Consider the following 23,946-nt stretch of genomic DNA (forward strand, 5'->3'; position numbering starts at 1 on the left):
CTCTGTCATTACCAGGGTCAGGGAGGGGCAGTCAGATACCATTTGGGGTTAATGAGAAAGAGACAAAAGAGTAGAACAGAGAGATCCAGTTTTGGATAGGATATATGTTCCTATCCAAAGCTAGACTTTTAACAGGCTTGCCTTTTAGCTCAAGCAGCCAACCGGAGGAACACTGCTTCATACCCACATACACATGCCTCACTCTACTGACGCCTTAAACAGTCTATTGCAAAATTTCCCATCCCTTCTTCAAAAACATCAATACCACTAGAAAAGATTAAAAGTGTATTTTCGTGCTGCTCAAACTCCATAATTAGTCAAACTGAGCAACTGTCTACCCTCGTGAAATTAAAATATTAGCTTAAGAAGCTCTGTCATTTTTTTCTGAATGCAGAGATATTTGTAAACCGTTTAATTATTAACAATTGTTGTTATAATCTAAACATTTATGGAAAACTAATATAGAACTGCTCTCAGTCAGAAGATCTGAAGCTAAACGATCCCTCAGTAGTTCCAATAATCTGAGGAGCAAAGGAATTCAAACCATGCTTTACATGTGGCGATGGCCTCGGTTTGCCTTTTTGTCACGGGGTCATTTGACAAAATTAGTGACAGCAGGGATGTACTGCATGCCTTCTCAGTGCAGTAGCGTGACAGTCTCATAATCTCAAGGCTATGAGTATGAGGCTGTGACCGCTGATATCGGTTCACCTGTTTAAGATAAGGTTTCACGATGAGACCTACCTGGTGAGCCTTTGGCGAGTGTTCCTACTCTACTTCCTCGACCATGTCCCAGAGTTCCTTGCTGTGACCCAGTCTCAGAGGATGTGGATCCCGAATGTGAGTGACTCCTCTCCTTTAGGCTCCCTGAAGACCTCTGGTACCAGCACCGCAGTTCTTCAGAAACGGCCGCCCTCCCACCTCCTCCGCCTCCACCACCCTCTCTCCCCAATGATGGAGTCCTTACAATCTGAGAGCGTGACGGCGTAAGTCGGCCGCTTCCCTCTCCTCCCTCCTCTCCCCCCCAAGCCTCTTTGTACAGTCCCCCAGCCGTGTAGGAACTGGAGGTCTTGAACTGAGCCTTCACGCTGTAGTGTCCCTCCTGATCACTCTCCAGGCTGCGCACCACCACGGGGTTGGGGCTGCCCTCTACATATAGAGGGTACTCTTTGATGCGGTACTGGGAAGAGGGTTGGCTCTGGCTGTGGAGGTAGACTCCATGGTGTCCCCCTCCCACTCCACTACCACCTAATCCTCCACCAGAACCGTTCTTAGCTGCCAGATTTGGCATTGAGCCAGAGTTAGAGGAACCCAGGTGACCTGCAGACCTGCAGAGAAAACAAAAAATCATATACGACAGTCTCACACATGAACATATATATATATGTATATTTCCCTGCTCTTACCTGTGTCTTTGCCTCTGCCTCTGCCTGGCTTTGGAGGGTGAATCTTCTCCCAGAGTAGAGTAATTTGGGTTACTGCCAGGGGGTCCTCCAGAGGGGTAATAATGCTCCGAGCTGCTTTGGCTGGTGCAGGATGAACAGTCATCCAGTGGGTCGGAGCCATTGGAGCTGCGTCCTGGGCCGAGGAAGAAGTCAGGGCTGCCCAGGGTGTGCGGATGTGCGTCGGAATCGGATGCCAGCAGTTTGCCCTGGGACTCAAGGCTGGAGCTGCGGTTCCTAAAGTGCTGAGAAAGACTGTGCAGACGGGTGGGACTGATGTCCACTGACCTGTGAGAGTTGGCAGAAATACTAAGTGTAAAGACTGGGCTTAAAAATCTACTAACTTATTTAACACAGAAACTGCTGTAATTTCTAGTTAAGTAAATGGAAAAATCGAAAGAGCAGCAAAGGAGAGCTAAAGTGAAGAGGTCCAATGGCTTATTTCCAGTTGGGAAACAAGGCTTAGTCAGTTTACCTGCCAGGAAATGATTTAAGGTATATCAACTGACCTGGTGGAATGTACATAGTGCGGGGTCCTGGTCCTCAGGTCCGGAGTTGATGGCATGCTGGACTGAGAATTCCAGTGAGGAAGGCTCCTAATGGGGCTGCTCTGCAGAGAATTACTACCCCCTGCTTCTGCACTGCCCGAACTCGGGAAACGCCTGTGACTAGACAGAAGTTAAATAAGTTACATTCAAAATAAATGCAATTATTATCATCAGCATCCACTGACTTTCTACATTTTCTATCTGCAGTTCCTCTCTGCAATTATACTTCTTGCACACACACTCCTCTAACAGTAACTTGAATGAACTACTTGTTGTCTAACTCTGATTAAATATAGCAAGAGATCACATTGCTATATTACAAATTTAAAGACAAACTCACTCATACCTCGAGTGAGATGAGCGTTTCTTGACTTTCTCATAGGGCTCATCCAGTGATGATTCGCTCCACATCTTGGGTTTGATAGGGGATTTGTCATAGTCAGAGCGTGTGTAGTGCAGGTGTCGCAGGCCATCCAGGGACTGCGGTGGAGGGGGGCGACTGTGAGATGGTGGTCTTGGAGGGAGCCCCTTATGAGGTGAAGCTACTGGAGAGAAGGTGGGGGTACCTGTAACTTGAGGATCATCTGAAACAAAGTAATGATTGGATTGGATTAGACATTATATTATTATTAGGAACAGCACAGCTATCAATGGGAATAAGGCGAGGGATGGAAACTCACCGTCATCCAAGACCAGTGCATCAGACAATGAGCTGTCTTCAGAGCCAATATTGGCTTCTATAGGACATAAAAACAAAAACAAGAGGTTACAAAATCTAAAAGCTTTTGTGTCAGTGTCATTGTTTTCAGATCTTTATTATATCAATAGCAAAAATACTGAAAATGACTAGCCTCGCCATACAATGGGTGGGTTTATATAACAGTACAGATAAGAATATTGCTGTCTGTGGTGGCAATTACAGCAAATTGATATGACATAGATATGAAAGCGATTTGATTTTCCCTAAGTGAACAGGCAGTTTATTGGTACCTTCTATGATAAGCGACGCTCTCTGCGTAGGCTTCTTGCCAGAGCGGACCCGGTACTCATTGATGGAGTTCTCAATTTCCTGGAGCTTCTTCAGTGCATTCAGATAAGAAGTCTTCCTCTGTTTCTTCAGCTTTTTACTGCTTACGTGAGGATCGCTGGCGAGACGCCTGGCTGCCTCGGTAATCTGTGACTGAATGGCAAACTCCCGCTCCAAACGCTCAAGTTCTTCTTCCTGGCAAATACACAAACATGATTGCAAACTTAGAGTAACACAAGCACTAAGTTACTGGATCCACTCGCAGCTTTTAGCAACAGAAATGTAGGAATGATCCAAAAATAACAAGTTCTAGTTTGCAGATACGGATTCAGAATAACTCTCCCATGCAACGTAGTTCGGTTATACACATACAGAAAGCCTTGCCAGAGAAAACACACTGCGGAAATCATTTATCTGTGCTGCAGCCGTGCATTTTCTCACCACTGGATAATCTCTATTGAGACACTCTGTCCCCAGTAATAACGCCTCTCCATCAATCCGTCCTCTCCTCTTCTCCTGAGACTTCTCAAATCACACAGGTGAACCAAGTAAACATATTCTGTTTAATGCACTGTATATATACTGTGTTGCCTGCACAGTAAAATGTATACAGACATACCTCTACTGTTAAAACTCATGAACATGACAAGAAAACAAAGTCCTGTGACACACTGTGTCCATCTAGCACGTAATTCCTTCACTGACATCTGAGCGCGCACACACATGATTTCACTTGTCTCCACAGAGGCAGAACAATGATGTATTCACTTGGGTTGACTTCATAGTGGGCTACCTCATTTCTGAAGAATCCCTCTCACTAACAGTGGCTTTACACTACAGCCGAGCGGCTTCTGTTTCTGTGTGTCTACGAGTTTAAGGTACTCCGTGTAGATCAAGAAACACCGTTTGTGCTTGCGATGCACTTTTGTGATATCGTGTCCCTGGATTCTTTTCAAAGCACACAAACCTCTGTGGAACACACCCACATGAATGCCTGCACACATGCAGGAGCACACACAATCCTACTATCACCACTTCCTGTGGTGAGAAACCAGCCGGGCTATATTTAGAAGTTCTGCTGCTCTGGAAAATCTAACCGTGGCACAAAACCGGCAGCGAGACAAAGCTACTTTACAAGATCAAGATGTCTCAGATTGTGGCTTTTCAGGGTTCTCAGTTTTCTTTGTTACTTCAAAATTAAATTCTGATAGAATCAGTTACTTTATTATCATGTGAATCCTCATCCCACTACATTTTGAGAGTAATATGTAGAGTATATTAGCTTCATTTAAATCCTAAGGAAAACCTTGATTTGCTCAGAATAACACAGAGCCCTTAAACAGCACTACTGTTCAGTGCGGACCATTAACATTACAGCTAGCTTAAGAGGAGATAAACTCACTAAACTAATTAACGCTGACATATTCCAGCTGCTGCATTACACCACTTGGCCAAATACATATACTATTAGGTATTCATTTCAAATGCTGACTCTGCTAAATGAGCTCATGTTTTTATTTGGGGAGTATGAGACTGGAGTGAGAGATAAGGTGCCAGTAAAAGAAATGGAAGTTATGGCCTCACCTCTCCCTTAGGTAGAATTTTCTGCTCATCCAGTTTGAAGGCGGTACCGATCTTCCGTCTCACAGTTGGCGGCTCCTCTCCCGGATCCAGTGGATATTCCTTTGGAAGCTTTCCAGTCAACTCCTGGAAAAATTTAAGGAGAAGGAAGGTAGGAAGTGTGAGGCCATTGAAATGAGATTAGAAAGGATTTACGCTTTTCAAAATATTCACCAATTCAAACAATTATTTTCACTTACCGCCTCCCGTATGCAGATGCTCTTGAGTTCCTCTAGTCTCTGCTTTAGCGTTTCCTCCAGAGCTTCCTGTCTGGCCCTCAGCGCTGCCAGCATGTCCTTCTTAGCCGTCTGGGAGCTGTCCGATTCCTGGGAGCCTGCAAGGTGCAAACAACACATAAGTGAAGACAGGAGTCAGAGTACTGTTCTGAGGCAGAATCTGAAGCAGAGGGAGAAATAGCTTGTGCACCTGCTAGTCTTGCAGGATGTTTACAAGGAAGTGAGTGGAACGTTTCGATAAGGAAACTGAGTTTTGCTGGTGTGTTTGTGCAAGTGTGTGAGTGTTTAAAGGAAGGGGCAGTTTAGGACAAAGTCGGTGACGCACATCTCCAAGACCCCGAGGTGGTGCCAGTCTTGTTTGAAAACAACTCATACCCTCCCACTCACACTGTGTTTCTTGCTCTCTCATTGACCCCTTATGTGGGGGTGACGGACGGATGGACACGCAAATACTAAAAAGTACTGGTGAAAATGTTTTGTTAGAAATAAACAGCTGTCTATAATTCTTAGATGAACCCAAATTACTTCTGTTTTGGAGGAAAAAAGCCTGCACGTTGAAAGATTTCTGAAGACTTTACAATTTAGATGTATTTCGAAAGCCCCGTTTAGACGTGTCACAGATGTGTCACAGTTCCCGTTCATGCTGTTTGACTAAGATCTACCCTAGTCATCAAGAAATCAACACCGTAGTCACAAAAAGAAGTGACAAGGCACAGATAGACAAAATGAAGAAACACTGAATGATATGAGGTGCGAACAGAACTACAGAAGAACGCAGAGGAGGATAGAGAAAGGTTAGGAAGGGATATATGAGAAGAGCAAGGGCTAGGTGGAGGTGAAACAGAAGGAAGGAGTAAATCTAACCGAGGTGATCAATGGCGAAATGACAAGCCCAAGCAGACAACGCATACTGAAAGGGAACTGTGTTCTTCCCCGGCAACAGTAATTGACTCAGTAAAGTGTGAAATACTTTAAACAGCTGACCATGTAGTTACGTACATGCTAATCATAGATTATGCTTGGCTGGACTAATGCATGCAACTTAAAGTGATTTATACAGTAGTAGCGAATCAGGTTACAGTACTGGTGTTTCTCATCAATGGAATTGCTGCACTTGATTTCCTGGCATGGAACACATTGTATGTGGCTGTATGGGAGTAAAAGGGCATTTTTCCTCCCAACTCTAATTTTAGCTAGTGTTACAAATCTTCCCGTCAAACTTGTTACTTGTTCAGCACCGATAAGCATTGTTTTAAAGGCCACGCAAAGTTGTTCACTGCCCCTCTGCCCCTCTCATTCTCTCACCCACTAAAATTAGAGGAGTCGGGGGCCTCTGGAGGATGAGTCTGTGTGACATGGGAGTGGTGTTCTATACATACTGAAAGACACTGGGTGTGGTGTGAGCACAGTATATGTTTGAGAACATTCAACACAGAAACGCTGGTCTCTTTCCAGTCACAGCTGTTTCTGTCTCTCTGGTTGTCAGCAGGATTCCTCATCATCAACAGATGCGAGCACAAAGACAAATCTTTGTCGGGGTATTTCCCCCTCGTGGTTATTTTCCTCTGAAGCAGCAAACACGCACTGACCTGAGGAGAGCAGGCTGCCACTGCTGCCACTGATGATCTTGCCCTTGCTGCCCATGTTGGCCAGTTTGGATGTCTTCAGTGTTCCTGTTTCTGTCAGGTCTATGGCAATCTCGCTCAAACTCCTCGCTGCATGGATCTTTGACTGTATGGACGAACATGGACAGGCTGTGTTAACACATCTGTAAACTGTTAACCCACCACTCCTGCTGACCATGCCTTGTAGAATTGTAATTATTTCGTGAGATCTATCGTACGCTTTGACTTAAAACGTCGTGGGAGAGACTGACCTTGCTCTGTTTGCGGTCCAGGTAGAACTGGTGCTGGCTGATGGCCATGGCCCAGATGGACTTGATGAGGGCAGGACAGGCGTACCAGGTATGCACAGCAATGCCGCTGTGACCGAACGTCCTTCTCGTTACCGACGCCCTACAGTAGGAGCGGACACAAAGCCTCCTTATATACACTGAATAAAAAAGATGGCTACATGTTTACAGCAATGAAAAGACTCCCACTGGACTGCTCCAGTGACTAGTGCTGCTACTTAGAGAGCGAGCTTCTTTTGAAGCCTGAGGAGAACTGTCCTGATAGAGATACATTTTGCAAAGCCACACACGATGTTTCCCATTGTTTAGTCATCCTTTTTTAAACACACATCTGTAGCTGAGCAACAGACCAGCTCCCTCTAATGACAGCTTCCTTTAAAGAAAACACCGCTGCTCTCTGCTTCACCCTGTCTGTCTCTTTTTCTCCCATTCCCTCTGTCATTGGAATAACACTCCACACATATAGCCATGTTAAATAAACACAAGAGAGGTCACTTCCTCCGCAAAAGAGCTATCGCACAGCCATCTATCCTTCTGTGGTCAACTACCAAGGGTTTTAACATATATGTGTGCATGTTTGTGTGCGCGAGCACTAGAGCGCGTGTATTCTTTGCATGCATGTGGCTGCACGAGCGTGTTAATAATCAGCCTTTCAATCCGTGGCGGGCTCCACCAGGACATCCTCAATATCTTGCACTGTTGCCAAGACAAATTTTTCAGCCATTACTCAATTAGATTCTATCTCTCTTTCCGTGTACCGCGCAGTATGGAATCTGAATCTCAACATATTGACTCGGGCCGCAGTGGTAATTTACAGTAAAAGCTACTGGAAGGCATTTCTTAACTGATGTAAGACTTTTATGAGTTCCAGATATTAGGCTTGAGACCACAGATCAATTGCAAGAACATTCATCATTAAATTTACTGATTTAAGATCACGATCGTCCAATGAGGACTTCTGGACAAAGAGGACACGAATGCTTGATAATTAAACGGTTTCTTAGAAAAGAACGGCATCAAATCAATCTCAGCTTCAGTTTGTGATATAAATTTACCTCCTGGGGTCATGAACTTCCACCGAAAACTTCTTCTCTCTGAAGTAGAGGTTCTCCAATTGACGCCATTGGAACACCTGAGATTTAGGAAAAACAGAAACTCTTCAGGACTTCTCACAGAAAAAACGTGCTTCACATTAAATCCGCGCAGCTTTCAGCCGGGTCTCTTCACTGTATGTTCCAATTTGTTTTGAAAGAAAATGCAATGGGTAAGGAGGAGGAGGAGGGGGGGAATCGGGGCTGAAAAGGAGGAGTTGGTAAGAGAGGAGGACCTAATCTGGAGCTCTATGATCAGGTCCAGACCAGGCAGTCGTGTCCACAGAGGATCCCAGCACTGGATGATCTCACTTTGGAGATCTCACTTTCTTTTTGCCTCCTTTCCGATCCTTTGACAAGCCAAACCCAGCTGGGCAAGAAAAGTTCCCTCTAGACGTACTCCAAAACATATGTGTATCTTAAATCCTCCCAGGCGCAGGGAAGCTGAAAGTTCTGAGGTGGTGGGTGCTCACCATCTGTAAGCATGTGCTTGTGCTGGCGGAGAGAAAGTGTGTAAAGTTAAGTTTCCTCCTCTCCTAGAGCTTTGCTAGGAGCGTTAAAAAGTGAGGGGGCGTTTGTGCCTCCCCTCCTTCTGACCCCTCCTCCCTCCCTGAGGGACTGTGGGCTCTGCTCTGGGCTGCGGTTGTGGTGTGTGTGTGATGAGGGGTCTGGGGCGTGATACGGGGGAAAGAAGCTTTTTGCGGTCCTGCCGATTGAAGTGCCCTTGCTTTGTTTAGTCAGACCTCTCTGCCTGCACACACAGACATTCAATGTCTGAGTGTATTTCGTGCTTGGGAAAGAGCAGAGTGTCGGCTGCTTAAGAACACAAGACGGTCTGCATCTATCAGCTGTAAGAGACACACAGAAACATGAAACGAGTATCAAACAGGAGAACAGAAATAAGGCGAAAACGAAAACGGGAGGGGAAGAGGAGAAAGGGTGTGAAGGGAGGAACAGGTCACAGCCGAGGAATTTTAACAGCTTGGGAAAACAATGGACAGAAGGATGAGAGGGAGAAAAAGGGGGGGGGGGGGGGGGGGGGGGAATATTATGAACAAAAAAACCCAAAACAGTCATGCGTGCCTGTGGGTGCACGATGAAAGAAAATCAGTGATCTTATCAAAACTTTTACTGTACTGCACGTTGTCAATGGAGTGTTAAGTGCTAATGTAGCATGCTGCTAAAAATAGCAGGCAGAGTAGAAATGGAACGAGTGACTGTGTGAGTGTTGGCTACATATGGGCCAGAGCTGTGGAGATTAGATAGGTGTTTGTAACTGTTTGTAACTGTGTTCAAGCACGAGACCACTAAAACTGTCCTCACTGTCAGCTGGACAGACTTGCTGCAATTTTGAAAGTGCACTTTGATGTTTGCGGATAAGCTGTACGTGTACGCAGAAGGTATTTGAATCTGTTTGAGCCACCTTATTTACAAAGAGACACAATTATGCCACCCTGAACTTTAAATTTAGCCATTTTTGCTTTCAAGTATATACCAGATTATGTAAGTACTCTTCTTACATAAACCTATTGTATTAAAAAAGACTTTCTTCTGTTAATATCTTGAATATCTGATAAAAACATGCTGGCAGCTTCTTCCTCGGGAACTCCAGTGAAAGCCGGCGGGTGCTGCTGTTATCAGGCTGAAGGTTCGGCATGTGCGTGTGGATATAAATCCTCTTCGATTTGGCTGTAGAAGCCTTACAGACAATGGCACAATCAGACACAGACAGAGGAAGTGACTGGTCATTATTCATAAACACACGAGGTGCCCGTGTGCACGGAGCCACGTCTGTCTCACAATAATGTTTGCACACAAAAACACACATCCACTGGAGATGAAAGGTCACATCTGATCGAGTGTAAACGCCTTTCTTTGGTGTAGCAGACTCCCAGAGGCCCACTGAAAGAATAGAAAGTTTAAATAGCTTACATTGGTTTAACTATAGTGTAGCCAGGTATTCTTTTCTATAACTGGAACTAGGAGTCCCAAAAACTATTGTTTAACCCTTGGGTGGGGTTCCAGTGCGCACCAGTTGTCACAAAACTTGTTGTTCAATGTTTCGGAAAAAGAACACAAAAACAGATGCTGACAAAGACGAAGGGGTTTTTAACTTAAATATTCTTATTATTTAATCATACTGTTTTTTCCCGGTCTGTGACTAACAGACTCTATCATCTCTGCTTAAGTAAGTCACAAGACACTAATGAAGTATTAGAACAGTGTGTGGGTCCACTGTAAACCCCTGCCATGATGAACTGTTCTAGTGTGTCCGCTTTTAGCATGTGGTAAGACTGGAGGAGGTATTTTAAAACCACTAATAAAAAAAAGTTGAGGGTGTGGTAGGTTGCTTGCATTTAGAAACAACAGGATCTCCCCTTATAAAAACTAACTAATTAAAGAGAACTACTTTTAGTGCACAGCTATTGTACACCACAGCGTGAAGCTACTCTCTAATTCATTAGGGTTTTTTGTTCCTGTGTCCAAAGACAACAGCCCCAAAATGTCTCATAATCAGCGTTGCTCCTCCATCTCCCAGATTTACAGTAATGAAAACTTTAACAGTGGTTGCACTGTGAGTCAGTGATTGCTGGAATCCATCTGACTTGTGGGCTGACGAATCACCAAATCTGCACTTCCTGCAGTTAAAATAGTGGTGACACTCACTTACTAGCATTCGAATGACCTTCGTCTTTTCTAGAACACATCTCTGGAAAGAAGAAGTGCTAACTCTCTTTTATCATCTGATTATTGAACAAACCTTCACTGTGTTCAGTGGAGTTTAGCTGAATATGTAATGTTTTATTAACCCTTTAATGCCTAGTGTGTAATATGTGATGCAAAGTGTGTTTTGAGACTTCTAAATCATCAGCGAGATTTTTTTCTCTCCCGAAAACCTAAATAACCCAGATTCAGCAAATACGATAGAAATTAAAAGTCATATATAGAAATAAAAATGTGAATAATTTTTTTAACAAATTTGTCAGTTTTTGGTTTCAGCTTGAGTCAAAACATGATAAAGAGGCCCAATCTCACTCATTCTCTGCTCTCAAATGCATGGAAGAAATAAGGGAGGGTGAGTATGAAAGGAGAACAAAGTCAGGGTGTCAGCACCAAAGCTTAATGGACCTTGAGTCACACTGACTGTTGCTATGGCAGCTGAATGCTTGATAAGCTGGCACTTCTCAAAAAGTGGCCCCTGCTTCTGTTTTCTCTGTCCAGACAGAGGTATAGTTTGCATGTTGTTTGTTTGTTCCTCAGCAAAGGTGCTGAAAAAATACTGGATAGAATGCCATGGAAGCTGGCGAAGAAGAACCAGCTCGGTTTTTAAGCAATAGCGTTATAGCATCAGTCTTAGTAGAGAGCCCTTCTAGTTTTTGATGGGAATTACATCGGACAAATATATACCATTGTTTACCTGCCTGAAAAATTTACAGCAAAGAAAAATGGGAGGGAAGGGAAACCTATATGGAAGGTTTTCACTTCACTTAATTCTACATTCTTTTAAACAGTGTGTAAGGGAAGTCTCCTGATTTAAAACTTCAGGACATGTTTTCCTGATAAGTTTATGGCCTCAATTGTTACTTTTTAGTCTACAAAACCTATATATATATATATATGTATGTATATAAAATTAATGCTACATTGTGATTGAGAAGTTTCTGCTGAATGTATGTTCCAAAAAAGGTGGTAACAACCAAAATGCTCAACTCAGAACTTCTAAATATAAATCCATAAACACATGGGTAGTGTCAAATCGGTTACTTCATATATAAATACCAGTCCATTCATGCTGCACAACTTAACTTTAATTTACAGTGTAAGCCTGTGCTTTATATCAAAAAAGTACACGGTTTGCAACCAATCCGGAGTTTTCTCAGAATGACCTGGTGATGTGAGATACACAGACTCCTTTTTTTCATCACCATGGTTACTTAACACCAAGGAAACCACTAGATTTAGCACACTTGAATGAGACATAATTTCAGGCTTGGTGACTGGAATGCACTAATTATGACACACTCAAAACACGTTAGTGGCAAACAGGAAAGCATTTGGGTGACAGGAAGCATTCGTCAGGATGGTGAGTTCAGTGTTCAGTCCATTTCCTGTCTCTGAGAGTGTGCATCTGTTTGTGTATGAGTAAGGGTCTTAGTGGGCAATCAGTGTGCAAGGACGCTGTTAACACAAATAACATCTTTCGAGACAAAGGTGAACGGCAGAGATCAAGGCTTGAAACCAGTCTGGAAGTCAAAGGTGAGGTAAGAATTGTTTTTGCAGATAACCCACACAGTGAAATGACTGGGAGGAGGCAGAAATAAATTAAGGACAGGATGCAAAACATTCTAAGACTGAACATCTCCAGATAGTAATAATTATACAACATTGTTAGTGCTCTTTGCAAACACAATACATTTGATGACTGAATGGAACAATAGGCGATAGGAACTGTAAAAAAAGAAAGACAGAGAGCTTTCCGTATAAAGCAACATGTTCCCTGAATAAATTCTCTTCTTGGGGTGAAATAAACTGAATTTAAAAAGTGAAGGAGGAACGGTTTAGTTTGTGCGGTAGATAGATCAGGAAGAGCATTATCTCACCTTCCTGGGCTTAACTTTGTCCTGGTAATCATACTGAAAGATGCCTTTATAGCTCAGACCCAACCACCATGGGATCCCCTGCTTGTCCTGTAACACAACAAAAATAACTCAGGAACGGCTGTGCATCTGTGCAAGACTCAAAGGGGAAGAAAGGGAACGTTAAAGAGAGGTAGAAAAAACTGCACAAATGGAACAGTAAAAATTTAAGTTCCATCATGTGTGCAAAAATCCCAACTGGGTGATTAGAGATCCAAAGTGAACAAAAAATGTGTGTGGTGTGCGGTGCATGTGTGAGAAAAAAAGAAACGGCAGAGCAGTAAAACTGTACCTTTACAGAATAGTAATGCACTCCATATGTGGGTAGAGACTCTACAATGCTCATATAACTGTGAGGAGCAGAAAGAGAGACATGTAAGGGTTACAGAGAAGACAGCTTTCAATATGCTGGACCAACATAACTAAAAGCATAAGCCCCCTTCACACAAAGCCCCTGTTCAAGGCAGAGTGTTTGTGTCTTTATTCCCCCTCACACGTCTAAGTGAAAGGTACTGTACAAAGACAGAACTGGGGGGAATTGTTATTGTGCTTTTAAGGCTTCAGCAGAGGTAGTCACAGAACCGATTCAACATCTGCGTGAAGGGTAGAGCTGGCATGGCCATGCCACACTAAACCCCAGTGCAGTTGTGTGAAACACATAATGCTTTTACTGGAGTCACAAACTGGGGTGACACTCCACCAGCCAAAATGTGGGGGATTTCTTAGAGGCGTTACCACCTTATCTCTGTGTGAATACATAAGACATTTACACACTTACTTAACGATTGCCTGCCCTCTACTCTGCCCGCTGAGCTTCTTGTAATGCTCTATGACCCGATCTTCACTGTAGGGGGGTGGGATAAAGAGAAAAGAGGAAAATATCAGCAAGACGATAAACAACATGTGAACTTATAAAACGTTTGGTGGGTTTTTCTGGGTAAAAGTGTCTCACCAGTAAGCCAGTGACGGATGCTCCTTTAGGGCCTGGGTGGGTAGAGCAGGCAGCTTTTTCAGGTCAGACCTAGTTGCATCGTTACTGTGAAAGAAAAAGAGCAGACTTGATCAGCGACACTTATTCTCAACAGTTTCACACAAACCTGGAAGATATCTATCAACTGTAGAAAGGGGACAACTTAAAAAAAGTTGTAAATTAAATATTAAAAAAAGGATTTTCTCCAAGTCTTAAAATGAACTTTAGAACATTTTGGAAGAAGGGACATTTGGTTAAGAGACAGGAGTAAATGTCCACGGTCTAAATGCTTCTGTGGTCTGTCTGAACAGCTGCGGAGAGTAGACACTGACAGCTGGAAGCAGAAGAAAGAAAAGAGCGACAGAAGCTGAGACACAAAGATAAAATAAAGAAAGATAAAAGGCGATACAAAAAAACAAAACAAAACAGGAATGGGACAGGAAAAGATTAAGACTGAGAAAGACTAAATGAGACCGGGAAGCATACAGACAGCTAAAGTAACTTGGCCCCAGATTCAGTTTTCAGACCTCCAGCGGCAGGAGGTCTTAATACCCAACTCTAATCCCCCAGCCTCTCTCCGGCCTCTGCCTAGGCCTCAGAAGATTGGGGAAAGCCCTGGGAACATGACAACCTATGAGCTAAAGCCCTGGCAGAGATCCATCCACCCTGCCCGTCTGTTCCTTAATGTGTGAACACAGCTGTGCGTCTGCATTGACTGATACTCACTATGTAGCTATTTATTAAGTATACCAGTTGGGTGGACAACTTTGGGATACATGATAACAATCTGAAGTGCAAGCTGTGCAGAAAAACATCCAAAAAAATAGTGTTTTGTTCAAATCTTTTTCTTTAAACTGTTAAATGCAGAGAGAAATGAAGCGCTGTTTTACTAAGATTCAATTAAGATTACTGAAACGTAGTCAGATTAACATAAGCCGCACTGAAAATCAGTCAATTTACTGAATTCTTTGGGAACAATATGATATGCATTTAACAAAGGAAATCAGGTGTTTGGCTTGAAAACTGTATTTTAGGAGGAGACGTAAAACTAAAGTTATGATGAGAAATGCAAAGGGCAGGAACTATGAGCTTTTAGAAAAAAAAGATTTATGTGTATGTGTGGGAAGAAAAAGGGTAGGAATGTGAAGTAATGTCTCCAGAGTGTGTCACATTCCATCCCTATTGTGTTTATTTACTCCTTTCACTGGTTGAAATGAGGTCAAAGGTGATTGCTGTAGTAGTATGTTTTTCATGCTACAATAAAGGGATGAGGAATCACATACATTTAAGCCAACATCACACAGATGAATATCAGAAGGGCCACATGAGGTCCCCAGCTCACATAAAACTTGCACATAAATTAGTATTTTTTCCCCTAATAAGTCAAAAATGAAAATATAACCCAGCAGAAAAGAGAAAATCCGAACGGCTCAAAACTGGTAGGAGAAAAATAAGAAAGTGAGGTAAATCAAATTAAAGGCACAGATATAGGTGATCAAGAGGGGAGCAAAGGACCACATCCAGACCATAAACCACATCCAGTCCTTGAAAATGTCAAGATACTTTGTTAGCCGTTAGCATATTTAGTTTTTAGTGGCTTTGTTGCTTTTAACAACCTCAAAAAGGACATAATAGCTATGATGACTATGAGTATACATACCTAGTGAAATCACCTTTAGCCTCCTGTGAAAGAGAAAAAAGGGGAAAAGGAGGTCAAAGATGATAGGACAATTTATACAGGTGGATATGTGAGCACTAAACAGTGGCCATAAAATGTGCTTTTAAGTTTTTTTATGCTGGAATCAAGGAGAAACATTAAACGACCATCTGGAACGAAACTTCTGAAGAGTTACGGAGCAGATACCTGACACTGTGTGTCTGCACCTGCACACGGAGGCCGAAAACACGCACCCACATTACTCAGCCTAGTTTATGTGTAACATGACCTTGCGAACCACGGTTAATTGACTTACCTACTCCGAGAAAGGGACAGGAAAGGGAAAGGGCTGGAGTCGAGGAGGATTTGTGAAGCGTAAGTGCTTCTCTGTGACAACAGCTATTCCTGTCCACCATTTATCTGGTAGACCAAAATTTGTGTTACCAAAGTCAACTGAGGTTTTTAGGATTTGAAACCTCCCAGCGTTACTGCAGATTAACGTCAAATTGATAGCTACATTAGATAATGAGAGTTTAATCGCTCACAATTATTACTGCAGTAGATAATGTGAGTTTAATCATCGTCAATTAGGATCAAAGGCTTGTGGAGATAGTTTGGAGGAAAACTTCAAACGGTTTCAGAAAAGAACAGCCCCTGGAATAACTTGGGGCACACCGACACACAAACAAACATACAACACACACACACACACACACACACACACACACACACACACACACACACACACAAGCTTACTTGGAGAATGTAGGAAGCCAATTCGAAGACAACCTCACTGTCTACTTCAATTAGCTCCTGCAAAAAGGGGAGAAAAGGAGTGAGCAAAGGCCATTGGAGACATTCACAAATAAATAAAACACACTTTGATCCCTGTGGGGGTAAAAAGTGGACATTCCTGAAATGATCACTCATTTCATCAGTCGAGATAAGATGATATTTCCTTTCACTTAGATGCCAATAACCCTTCTTTTTTTCATGATGTCTTCATGCAGAAAGAGATCAAAGATTAGAGACAAAGTGGAGGGGTTTGGGAGAGGGGGTTGAGGGGTTGAGGGTGAGCATGGATGCTCTGGTTTTTGATTACTGAGAACATTTACCAGTGTGTGTTTTAAATGCATTACTAGGGACGCACTGATCTACAGGTATCTGCCAATATCAAACCCTGTTGACTGATATTGTCCTAAGATGGCATTTACCAATGTCAGTGGTCATGGGTATTAGCATTACATATTGCTATACCAACTCAGAATTTAACCATGGATGCATGCATGTTTACTACTGTTATATAACACGTAGATGAAGAGATAAGCAACAAGCAGGGAGAACAGACAGAGACAGACATGCAACACTGGTACAAACATTTGTGATTTAGTGACATGTGGTGCGTTCCTGTGAAAAATTTGCCAAATACTTACTTTGGGAGTAAACATATATATGACATGATATGTGTACATTAACAGAGAGGATTAGTGGGCAGTGAGTAGTGGGTCACCTATCCCAGGAATGTGCCCTTTACAATTCACCTCTTAATTTGATGGAGGATCAAACAGCCAGGATGAAACACTAGACAGAACAAACCTAACGTGGGTGTACCACCCAGTGAGGCTGCAAATCAGCACACACTGTGTGTGTTTGTACTGTTTTTTCACAGCACAGCAGAAACTACAAGAATAGTGACTGCAGGAAGCACATTTATATCTGCTACGCTGTGCTGTTTCTCTTTCTTTTTTGCTTTCCTACACTGGTATTTAGCTAATATGAGTTGTAATAAATGAGCAGATAAAAATTGGTATCTTGATGAAGACGCTTTAACATGTTTACTAGCTGGACTGAGCATGAATCCTTCCCTTTGTGGGACTTTGCCAGCCTTTTTAACCATCCTGAAATATTGCAACTGCCGATATTTGAATGTCTTGCTACATACAAGACGTTTTAGCACAAAGAAAATGAGTCTTTAGACACTCTCACAGTTTTCTACAAGGCTTTATTAGAACATTTCAGCTCAGTTATTTACAGTTTCAGGCTGCACACGCCCTCTTCTGGAAAAATTACATAACTGTTAGATACTGGTGTCTATAAATGTGCTGTATGCTGACCAAACTATAACTAGATGCCCCTGCTTGAATTTTAACCAGTTAAGTGAAGTGGATAGCCTCTCCTTACTCTAAAAAAATGTACCATATTAACTGAGTGGTAAAATAATTCCAAAATCTTTCCTCCTTTAAATTGTCTCTTTAGGCAACTTTCTGGAAGTATGTATTCCAGTGCATAATTTAAATTGCTATTTAAACAGCCAAAGTAATTGTGGCGTAGCGCTGACAGATGGCAATGAAAATCATTTGCTAGTTGCTGAAATGTGGAGCAGCGCATGACATGACGGGTAACAGATGATGCACATGGTTCACATTTTCTGCTTCAGCAAATCAGCACGCAGGACCGAGGTCCAAGCTTTCCTCTTGTGGCATCTCTTCATTTAGAAAGAAAAATGGGCTAAGGAAGTGGCACGCAACATGAAGCCCAGCACTCTATGCAATTTCACCATAAAATGTAACCACTGAAAGCCAAAAATGATTTAAGGCCAGAAGAAAAAGCTTGGCTTTAAATGCAATTTCACAGAGGATTCATATCATTCATATAGCATGTAAAGATAAACCAAAGGAGAAGGAGATGAAACCAGCAGTACTTGAAATGCATAAAAAAAACTAGCTATTTACCTTGTATATGATGGACTTTGCATTAAGAAAGAACAGTTCAATGGTGGCGTTATCCTTCAGGTAGGATATACTCTCTATGTAGAACCTGAAAACACAGAAGAAAATATAAACACTCCTGCAGCTTCAAAGTAAGCAAGGGTGTTCATTGACCTTCAGGAAACAGAAAGAAGATACATCAAGGAGTGTTTTTTGTGTTTGCTTCAAAAACAGAAGCTAGCATGCAGGAAAGCTATGAAAACGAAACTGTGCAGATGTGACTGAAAGGTTGCAGTGGTGAAAGTGACCAGATGGGGGCGCACCATACCAAAGGCTGATCACTTATGCCAAAATCCTTTCCCTTCCCCTTACACCACATCGCCACAGTGGCTGGCAGTGATTCATTATCAGTTTGTGAGTGTGTGCACATTCCTCAATGTGAATATGCACGCACACACACGCAGATTGAATGTGCACATGATGCACTTCGCTGTGCATCATCAGCAGTGTGCAGTGATCACACGCGCTCGCACACAAACACAGAGTACTACCACACACAGAGATGCTGTCACTTTCTGGCGAGAGAAACACAGTAACCCACTTCTGGCAGAGCGGTGAGCAGGGAACTAACACAATAATGCAGTTTAAATTTAGCTCATGAATGCTTGCAAAGCCAGAGGGAAGCTGGAATGGTGCACCAGGAAGCTACTCGTTGTTATCTCCTCTCTGGTGAAAACACACATCAAAAAGATTCCATATAGCTCAGCTGCTCTAAAGTGTCACCTGACATCTTCTTCAGAGATGGTAAATCGTTTGCTGTTAATCGTGTCTTTAAACCTAAGCTAAGTTTTACAAACCAAACCACTTCATTCACCCACTGGTACATCACTGGTGGTAAAGCTTGTCATACACAGATGTGAATGAGCTGGGAGTCAAACTGGGAATTGGTGCGATTAGCGGATAAATAGCTTAAATCCCCCATCTGGTGTGCATAAAAGAGTTCAGTTTACTTGATATAGCTCTGTGAACAATGCGATCAGCAAACATGTCCTTATGAATATAAATCGGAAATGCGCGTGTTGATTTCAGTGCTTATGGGTCTATATAGGCATCGAGTGAGAGGGATTGCAGGCAGATCAATAATCGGGGGTGTGGGGGGGCTTAATTCGCGTTACCCATTGAGCTGCAAGAGAGAATGAGAGGTGCTTGTCAATATTCAGTGTGAACATTTAATTAAAGCAGCACGGTTGATGAGACATGCCCACACTGCCAAAAAAAGCACCCACTGAATCAGCAGGAGGTGGGCATCTGCCTAGCACTTATTGGGAACGCACGCATCACACAAATACCTCATGAGAATGCAGAAACGTGACATACAGAGAGAAACACGCACCCACACATAAACACACATCATACTTCATATTAGACAAACACACCCCCGCGCATAAACAAACCTTATATTGTGCTTATTAAAAACAATATGCTCAGATTGATAACAGATTCAGGCCTGGCATTTGGGCTGATTGTTGTTCCACTGCAGTCCACAGTCTGGATCTGAATGTGTGCACGTGTAAGGATGTGTTGAGAGCGGGTGTATTCAGTACTGTGACATTTAGAGAGATTAAGGTTAGAGATTAGACGGAACTGTGATGATGAAGAAGGGGGATGAAGCCTCAATGAGGTGTCAGAGTTCACAGTGTCATCGCACTACCATCACATCCTCAAACACCCATTAGTCTGTGTAAATACACACACAGTGACCCTGCACCCCACACAGCTAACCACCAACACTACCACTACAGCTTGTATATGCAGGCTCCTGGGAACAACAGGACCGTTAGTTAACGCAGGTATAAACACAATTAAGATACTCTGACTGTATTGCTGTGGCATTGTGCAATGACGCCACTAAGCAGGATACAGCCAGCGCGCTAAGAATATGCTTTTTCTAAACAGCTCATTTATATCGTGTCTCATGACTTGAGCCACGATATAAATGCCACCATGAAAATGACTCACTGACATTTTGTCCATGCGCATCACTTCGCTTTACACTATTAAACGTTTTATAGCAATGTTGTGCTGGAGAATTATACGGTCCTAGCATTTATATCGATGTAACTCTGACGCAGCTCGTGCACAAACCTGAGCGGTGTAAAGAAAAAAACAGGACAATTCAAAATAAAGCCTTCGTATTTTTCCAATTTTATTTCAGAGGAACCTGTATGTGCATAGGAATGTGTGTTTTTTCATGTCACGTGGATTGCTTTTTTTTTTTTTTTTTACAAGCCTATAAAATATATAACACCACTAAATGCAATCATAAACAGCTATATGCTGAATTTTGGTCATGCCTGTGTCTGTATTGCAATTCTTCTGTCCTACAGGAGGGTCGGTGGAAAGAAAACGAGTGAACTGTGGTGCAGTTTTATAATCCTGTCACAGTTGGTCAAAAGAAGCATTTTGTTTTTAACCAAAGAGATGACTACAGTTAAGCAACAGCAAGAAAGTCATGGTGGGCTTATACAAAACAAGGATAATGACTGTGCTGTTCAGTGTTCCACTGAAAAAGGACCTTTTATAAATGAGTTTGCGAGTGTTTTTTGTCAAACAGCTTCAACATAAAGATGCACAGTGCTGATTTCTCCACCTCCCCAAACCCTACCCTTATAGGAAAAAGGTTTCTGGTATTTTGTTTGTTTGTTTGTTTCGAGTACAGTCGCCATGAATCCGATGCTATCTGCATGCAGTGCATTCTGATGAAGTATGAGAGGCTTGCCATTGGCTGAGAGGCCCTGTGGTGGGAAGTAAACACTGCGATCAGAACAATTTCACAGGGGCTTTTCATAACTAATCGTATTAATCTCTTCCTATTATGGCATGAATGTGTGAGTATACTCAAGAACGTACAGACTTCTTTCTTTCGTTCCCACATACATCTGCAATCAGACAATGATTGGTGTGAGGGGACTAACTTGCAGAAGAAAGACTCACCTGACACAGAAGTAGAGGACAATGGGACCAGACTTCTTGGGGAATTCATGTTCTAATACCCTGCGGTCCAGCTGCAGCCAACTAAAATGGCCCCTGATGGGGAAGAACAACCATACAATCAACACTATAATTCAGAGATGTCTTAATATCAAACTAGGGTACACAAAGGTTCATCTCATGAAACAGAACACTTTCTACTTAAGCCATCCCATTTATCTTTTTTGTCACACTTTGCTTGCCTCTGTCCCCCTCTTCTCTTCCCTCCCCTCTCGTTTCTCTCTCTTTGTTTCCAACAGAGAGAAAAACCGCACAGACAGCTTGTCACCCTGGTTACCCTGCATGGTCTCCTGAGCAACTGAGCAACATCTCTCTCAAACTCTCCCTTCTTCTGTTTCTTGTCTCTCAATCTCTTGGCCTCCTGTCCCCAACACGCAGCCTCTTTGACCAGTGAGCGGTCAGAGCTCAGGCGTCTCCTCTCCCCAGGCAAAAGCAACAAATCTACACATCACAGAATTAAGACTCTATAGTGGACAATGCTTCGCTGGACAGACACTGGCAGTAGTCGCTACCATGTAAATACCAAAGAGCAGAGGCCAGTCTTGCTTGACATCAGTGGATGCATGAGATAAAACAAAAACAGAAAGGCAAAACGGCCATGGCGATGTTTGCCTGCATGTAAATCGCTGGCATCACTATCATGCCGTGGCGTTTCTGCCTTTCTAGGTCAGAAAACCCAACAAAGCTAATTTGAATGTCATGTTTGCATTTCAAGCACAGCTCTCATGGCAAGCCTACTGGCAAACACAGACTTGTGATCTTTGCTAGTCCAGAGAAAGATAACCACCCACATCACTTCACTTCACGGTTAAATGTGATCTTCACAGATCTTCATTCTTTGCTTTACCGACAATGATAAAGACAGTTGCTGACAAAATAAATCTGTTTTTTTTTAATTTTTTAAATCACTGAACAACAAGAAAAAGACAAATTAGACATGTAAGCTAAACTAGATTTTTCTTTTCAATTTCATAGTTAATTAAGCCTTAACAGGAAAAGTGCTCTGGGAATTCCTCAAGAGAAAACCAATCCAAAACCAAATGCCACATTATTAAAGTGGTGCTTTTGTACACTGTGCTACAACTTAAGTTAATCTATGAGTATATATTTTACATTTAGTCCACCATTATCAGTTTTGTTCACTAGTGCTACAAAGTCCAATTAGTGGGCACACAGAGTAAAATATAAACGGTTGTTGTGGAACGGTAGCCATGTGGAAAAAGATTTTAAATTATACCTCAAAACTGAACGCAATCAAATGTAATTAGAAACCATACCTGCTACTACTCATTATCCTTGACACTAACTCTATAGCATTTATTTAAGGCTTTCTATCTTTGTCATTGGCATCTACAAACACACTGTCCACGACATCAGTGTCCATGACACTGGCTTCAGCCAACCATGAAATCAGAAGCCATGTTCACGTGCACTCCCCTCTGATATCCTTGTTGCTTTGCCTATGTGCACAACAAACAGCACCTGAACTTTGATACTAAATTTGCCTATGATTACACTACTGCTGACCCACATGTTGCTTTAATAACTTTACTGCTACCAACTGTGTATCAGATCTGATGCTGGTGTCATTTACAGTGATCTCATGTTACAGCACTGAAAAAATCCAAACAATTAAGTTAAATTAAAGACTGAGTGACATAATATTTTATTTTAACTTACGTTTCATCTGTGTATGCAATTCCAAAGTACTCCTTCTCCTTTAGGTTGAAGTGAGAGGCCACAAGGTCCAGCAGGTCTTTAGCCATCAGCTTGGGCTGCAGGAAGGAAGATATACGAGTTTGGATTAGGCTAAGGTTGTTTTAATCAGCTGTCATGTGTGTGTGTGAAGTGGTTTGCCACACTGTAGTTTAATTGGAAAAGTAGATGTAGTAAAACTTTATGCTAATGTATTATATCGGCTGTTGAGTTACCGCAATGACTAAGCATTTTGACAAACACCAGGGAGGAGAGGGAAAGGGCCAGAGTGGAGGAGATAAATGAGAGTGAGAGAGCAAGAGAAAGATGGATGGAGTGCGTGGATGTTGCTGACAGTGCAGGTACCCTTCCCCTCCCCTCTCCTTCCTGACCCACACCTCCACTGCAGAGTCACGGCTATGGGCTGAACCACTGTATTGCAGAGAGATGCTTGCACAAGAGCTATATAGCATGCAGATCACCTTAAAGCAAAGCAAGAGTCCAGGGAATGCTGCCATATGCTGCTGGTTTGTCACATCCTGAATAAAAGTGCACCAGTAACTGAGGTTAACCATGGGTGTGCCTCGCTGCCTACATTTACGCGCACAAACACACATGCATACACACTCATCTGCATGCAGCCACAAGACCGTGTTATACAGGCCACTCCCAGCATACAGAAGGAGCACATGAGTTTGTACTGTCTAGGAGAGGAGGGCATGAGGAATACATATTGTCTGAAACCATTTTTCTACACGTGCCCACACACACAACAGCGACATTGTAGTGCCATAGTATCCACACTCTTAAGAGCCTCTTCCTAATGTCCTATAGTATCTACTCACTGCATAGCTACAACTTCAGTGTCATAAGCTACTGAGAGCTATTTAAAGGGAAGGAGGTGATGTCATGCAGACACACACACACACACTACCACATCTTCACTGACCTAGATCCCATATAATCACGATGCCTACAGTGATCCTGCTACACATAAAGGCTCAGGAGAGATCAGAATTGAAAGAGAGAGCTGAAGGTGAAGTTACCGCATAAGTTGATTCAACTCTATATTCACAGATGTAAACATTTCTATTTAAATGTCTCGTTAAGAGTAAAATTTCCAAATACATATTTACAGAGAGAACAATTGCAAATTTAGCAAAGATAAGATCGGGAATGTCTCTGAATATTTTTTTGTTCTGCGGCTGTATGTTTACATTGCACAAGCAGAGAAGCAGAGGTTAGAGTGATGATTTTCTCTTTGTTTTGGTCCTGATCTGTGTGACTCAACTGAAATTGGTACTCCCATCCAAAACAGGTCTGATTGGCCCTGTCATTTCTTCCAAATGGGA

The 23,946-nt window shown here is 42.5% G+C and overlaps 1 protein-coding gene across 10 annotated transcripts in view; it reads right to left on the reverse strand.

The window, feature by feature from the left end:
* Nucleotides 1-23,946, reverse strand: part of frmd4a (FERM domain containing 4A) — a 97,730-nt gene that overhangs the window by 5,229 nt on the left and 68,555 nt on the right. For 7 of the 10 annotated variants that reach the window (XM_086298460.1, XM_086298461.1, XM_086298459.1 and 4 more), the window contains exons 3-22: nucleotides 22,580-22,674; nucleotides 20,843-20,935; nucleotides 17,873-17,957; nucleotides 15,897-15,953; nucleotides 15,144-15,166; nucleotides 13,466-13,549; nucleotides 13,292-13,357; nucleotides 12,806-12,863; nucleotides 12,478-12,564; nucleotides 7,841-7,917; nucleotides 6,750-6,891; nucleotides 6,463-6,604; nucleotides 4,838-4,971; nucleotides 4,602-4,724; nucleotides 2,981-3,212; nucleotides 2,671-2,727; nucleotides 2,337-2,574; nucleotides 1,952-2,110; nucleotides 1,407-1,730; nucleotides 745-1,328 (exon numbers count right to left, since the gene is read on the reverse strand). In XM_086298460.1, the coding sequence (XP_086154586.1) occupies nucleotides 745-1,328; nucleotides 1,407-1,730; nucleotides 1,952-2,110; nucleotides 2,337-2,574; nucleotides 2,671-2,727; nucleotides 2,981-3,212; nucleotides 4,602-4,724; nucleotides 4,838-4,971; nucleotides 6,463-6,604; nucleotides 6,750-6,891; nucleotides 7,841-7,917; nucleotides 12,478-12,564; nucleotides 12,806-12,863; nucleotides 13,292-13,357; nucleotides 13,466-13,549; nucleotides 15,144-15,166; nucleotides 15,897-15,953; nucleotides 17,873-17,957; nucleotides 20,843-20,935; nucleotides 22,580-22,674 (2,860 nt within the window). The remainder of the gene's footprint in view (nucleotides 1-744; nucleotides 1,329-1,406; nucleotides 1,731-1,951; nucleotides 2,111-2,336; nucleotides 2,575-2,670; nucleotides 2,728-2,980; nucleotides 3,213-4,601; nucleotides 4,725-4,837; nucleotides 4,972-6,462; nucleotides 6,605-6,749; nucleotides 6,892-7,840; nucleotides 7,918-12,477; nucleotides 12,565-12,805; nucleotides 12,864-13,291; nucleotides 13,358-13,465; nucleotides 13,550-15,143; nucleotides 15,167-15,896; nucleotides 15,954-17,872; nucleotides 17,958-20,842; nucleotides 20,936-22,579; nucleotides 22,675-23,946) is intronic. The other 3 variants (XM_086298458.1, XM_086298454.1, XM_086298455.1) reach the window with 2 other exon arrangements.

The sequence above is a fragment of the Aulonocara sp. 'chitande type north' Nkhata Bay genome, linkage group LG7 (assembly GCF_057382095.1).
Source record: "Aulonocara sp. 'chitande type north' Nkhata Bay isolate Kocher_YH1m ecotype deep benthic linkage group LG7, A_spYH_male_GT1.1, whole genome shotgun sequence".
Classification (NCBI taxonomy): domain Eukaryota; kingdom Metazoa; phylum Chordata; class Actinopteri; order Cichliformes; family Cichlidae; genus Aulonocara; species Aulonocara sp. 'chitande type north' Nkhata Bay.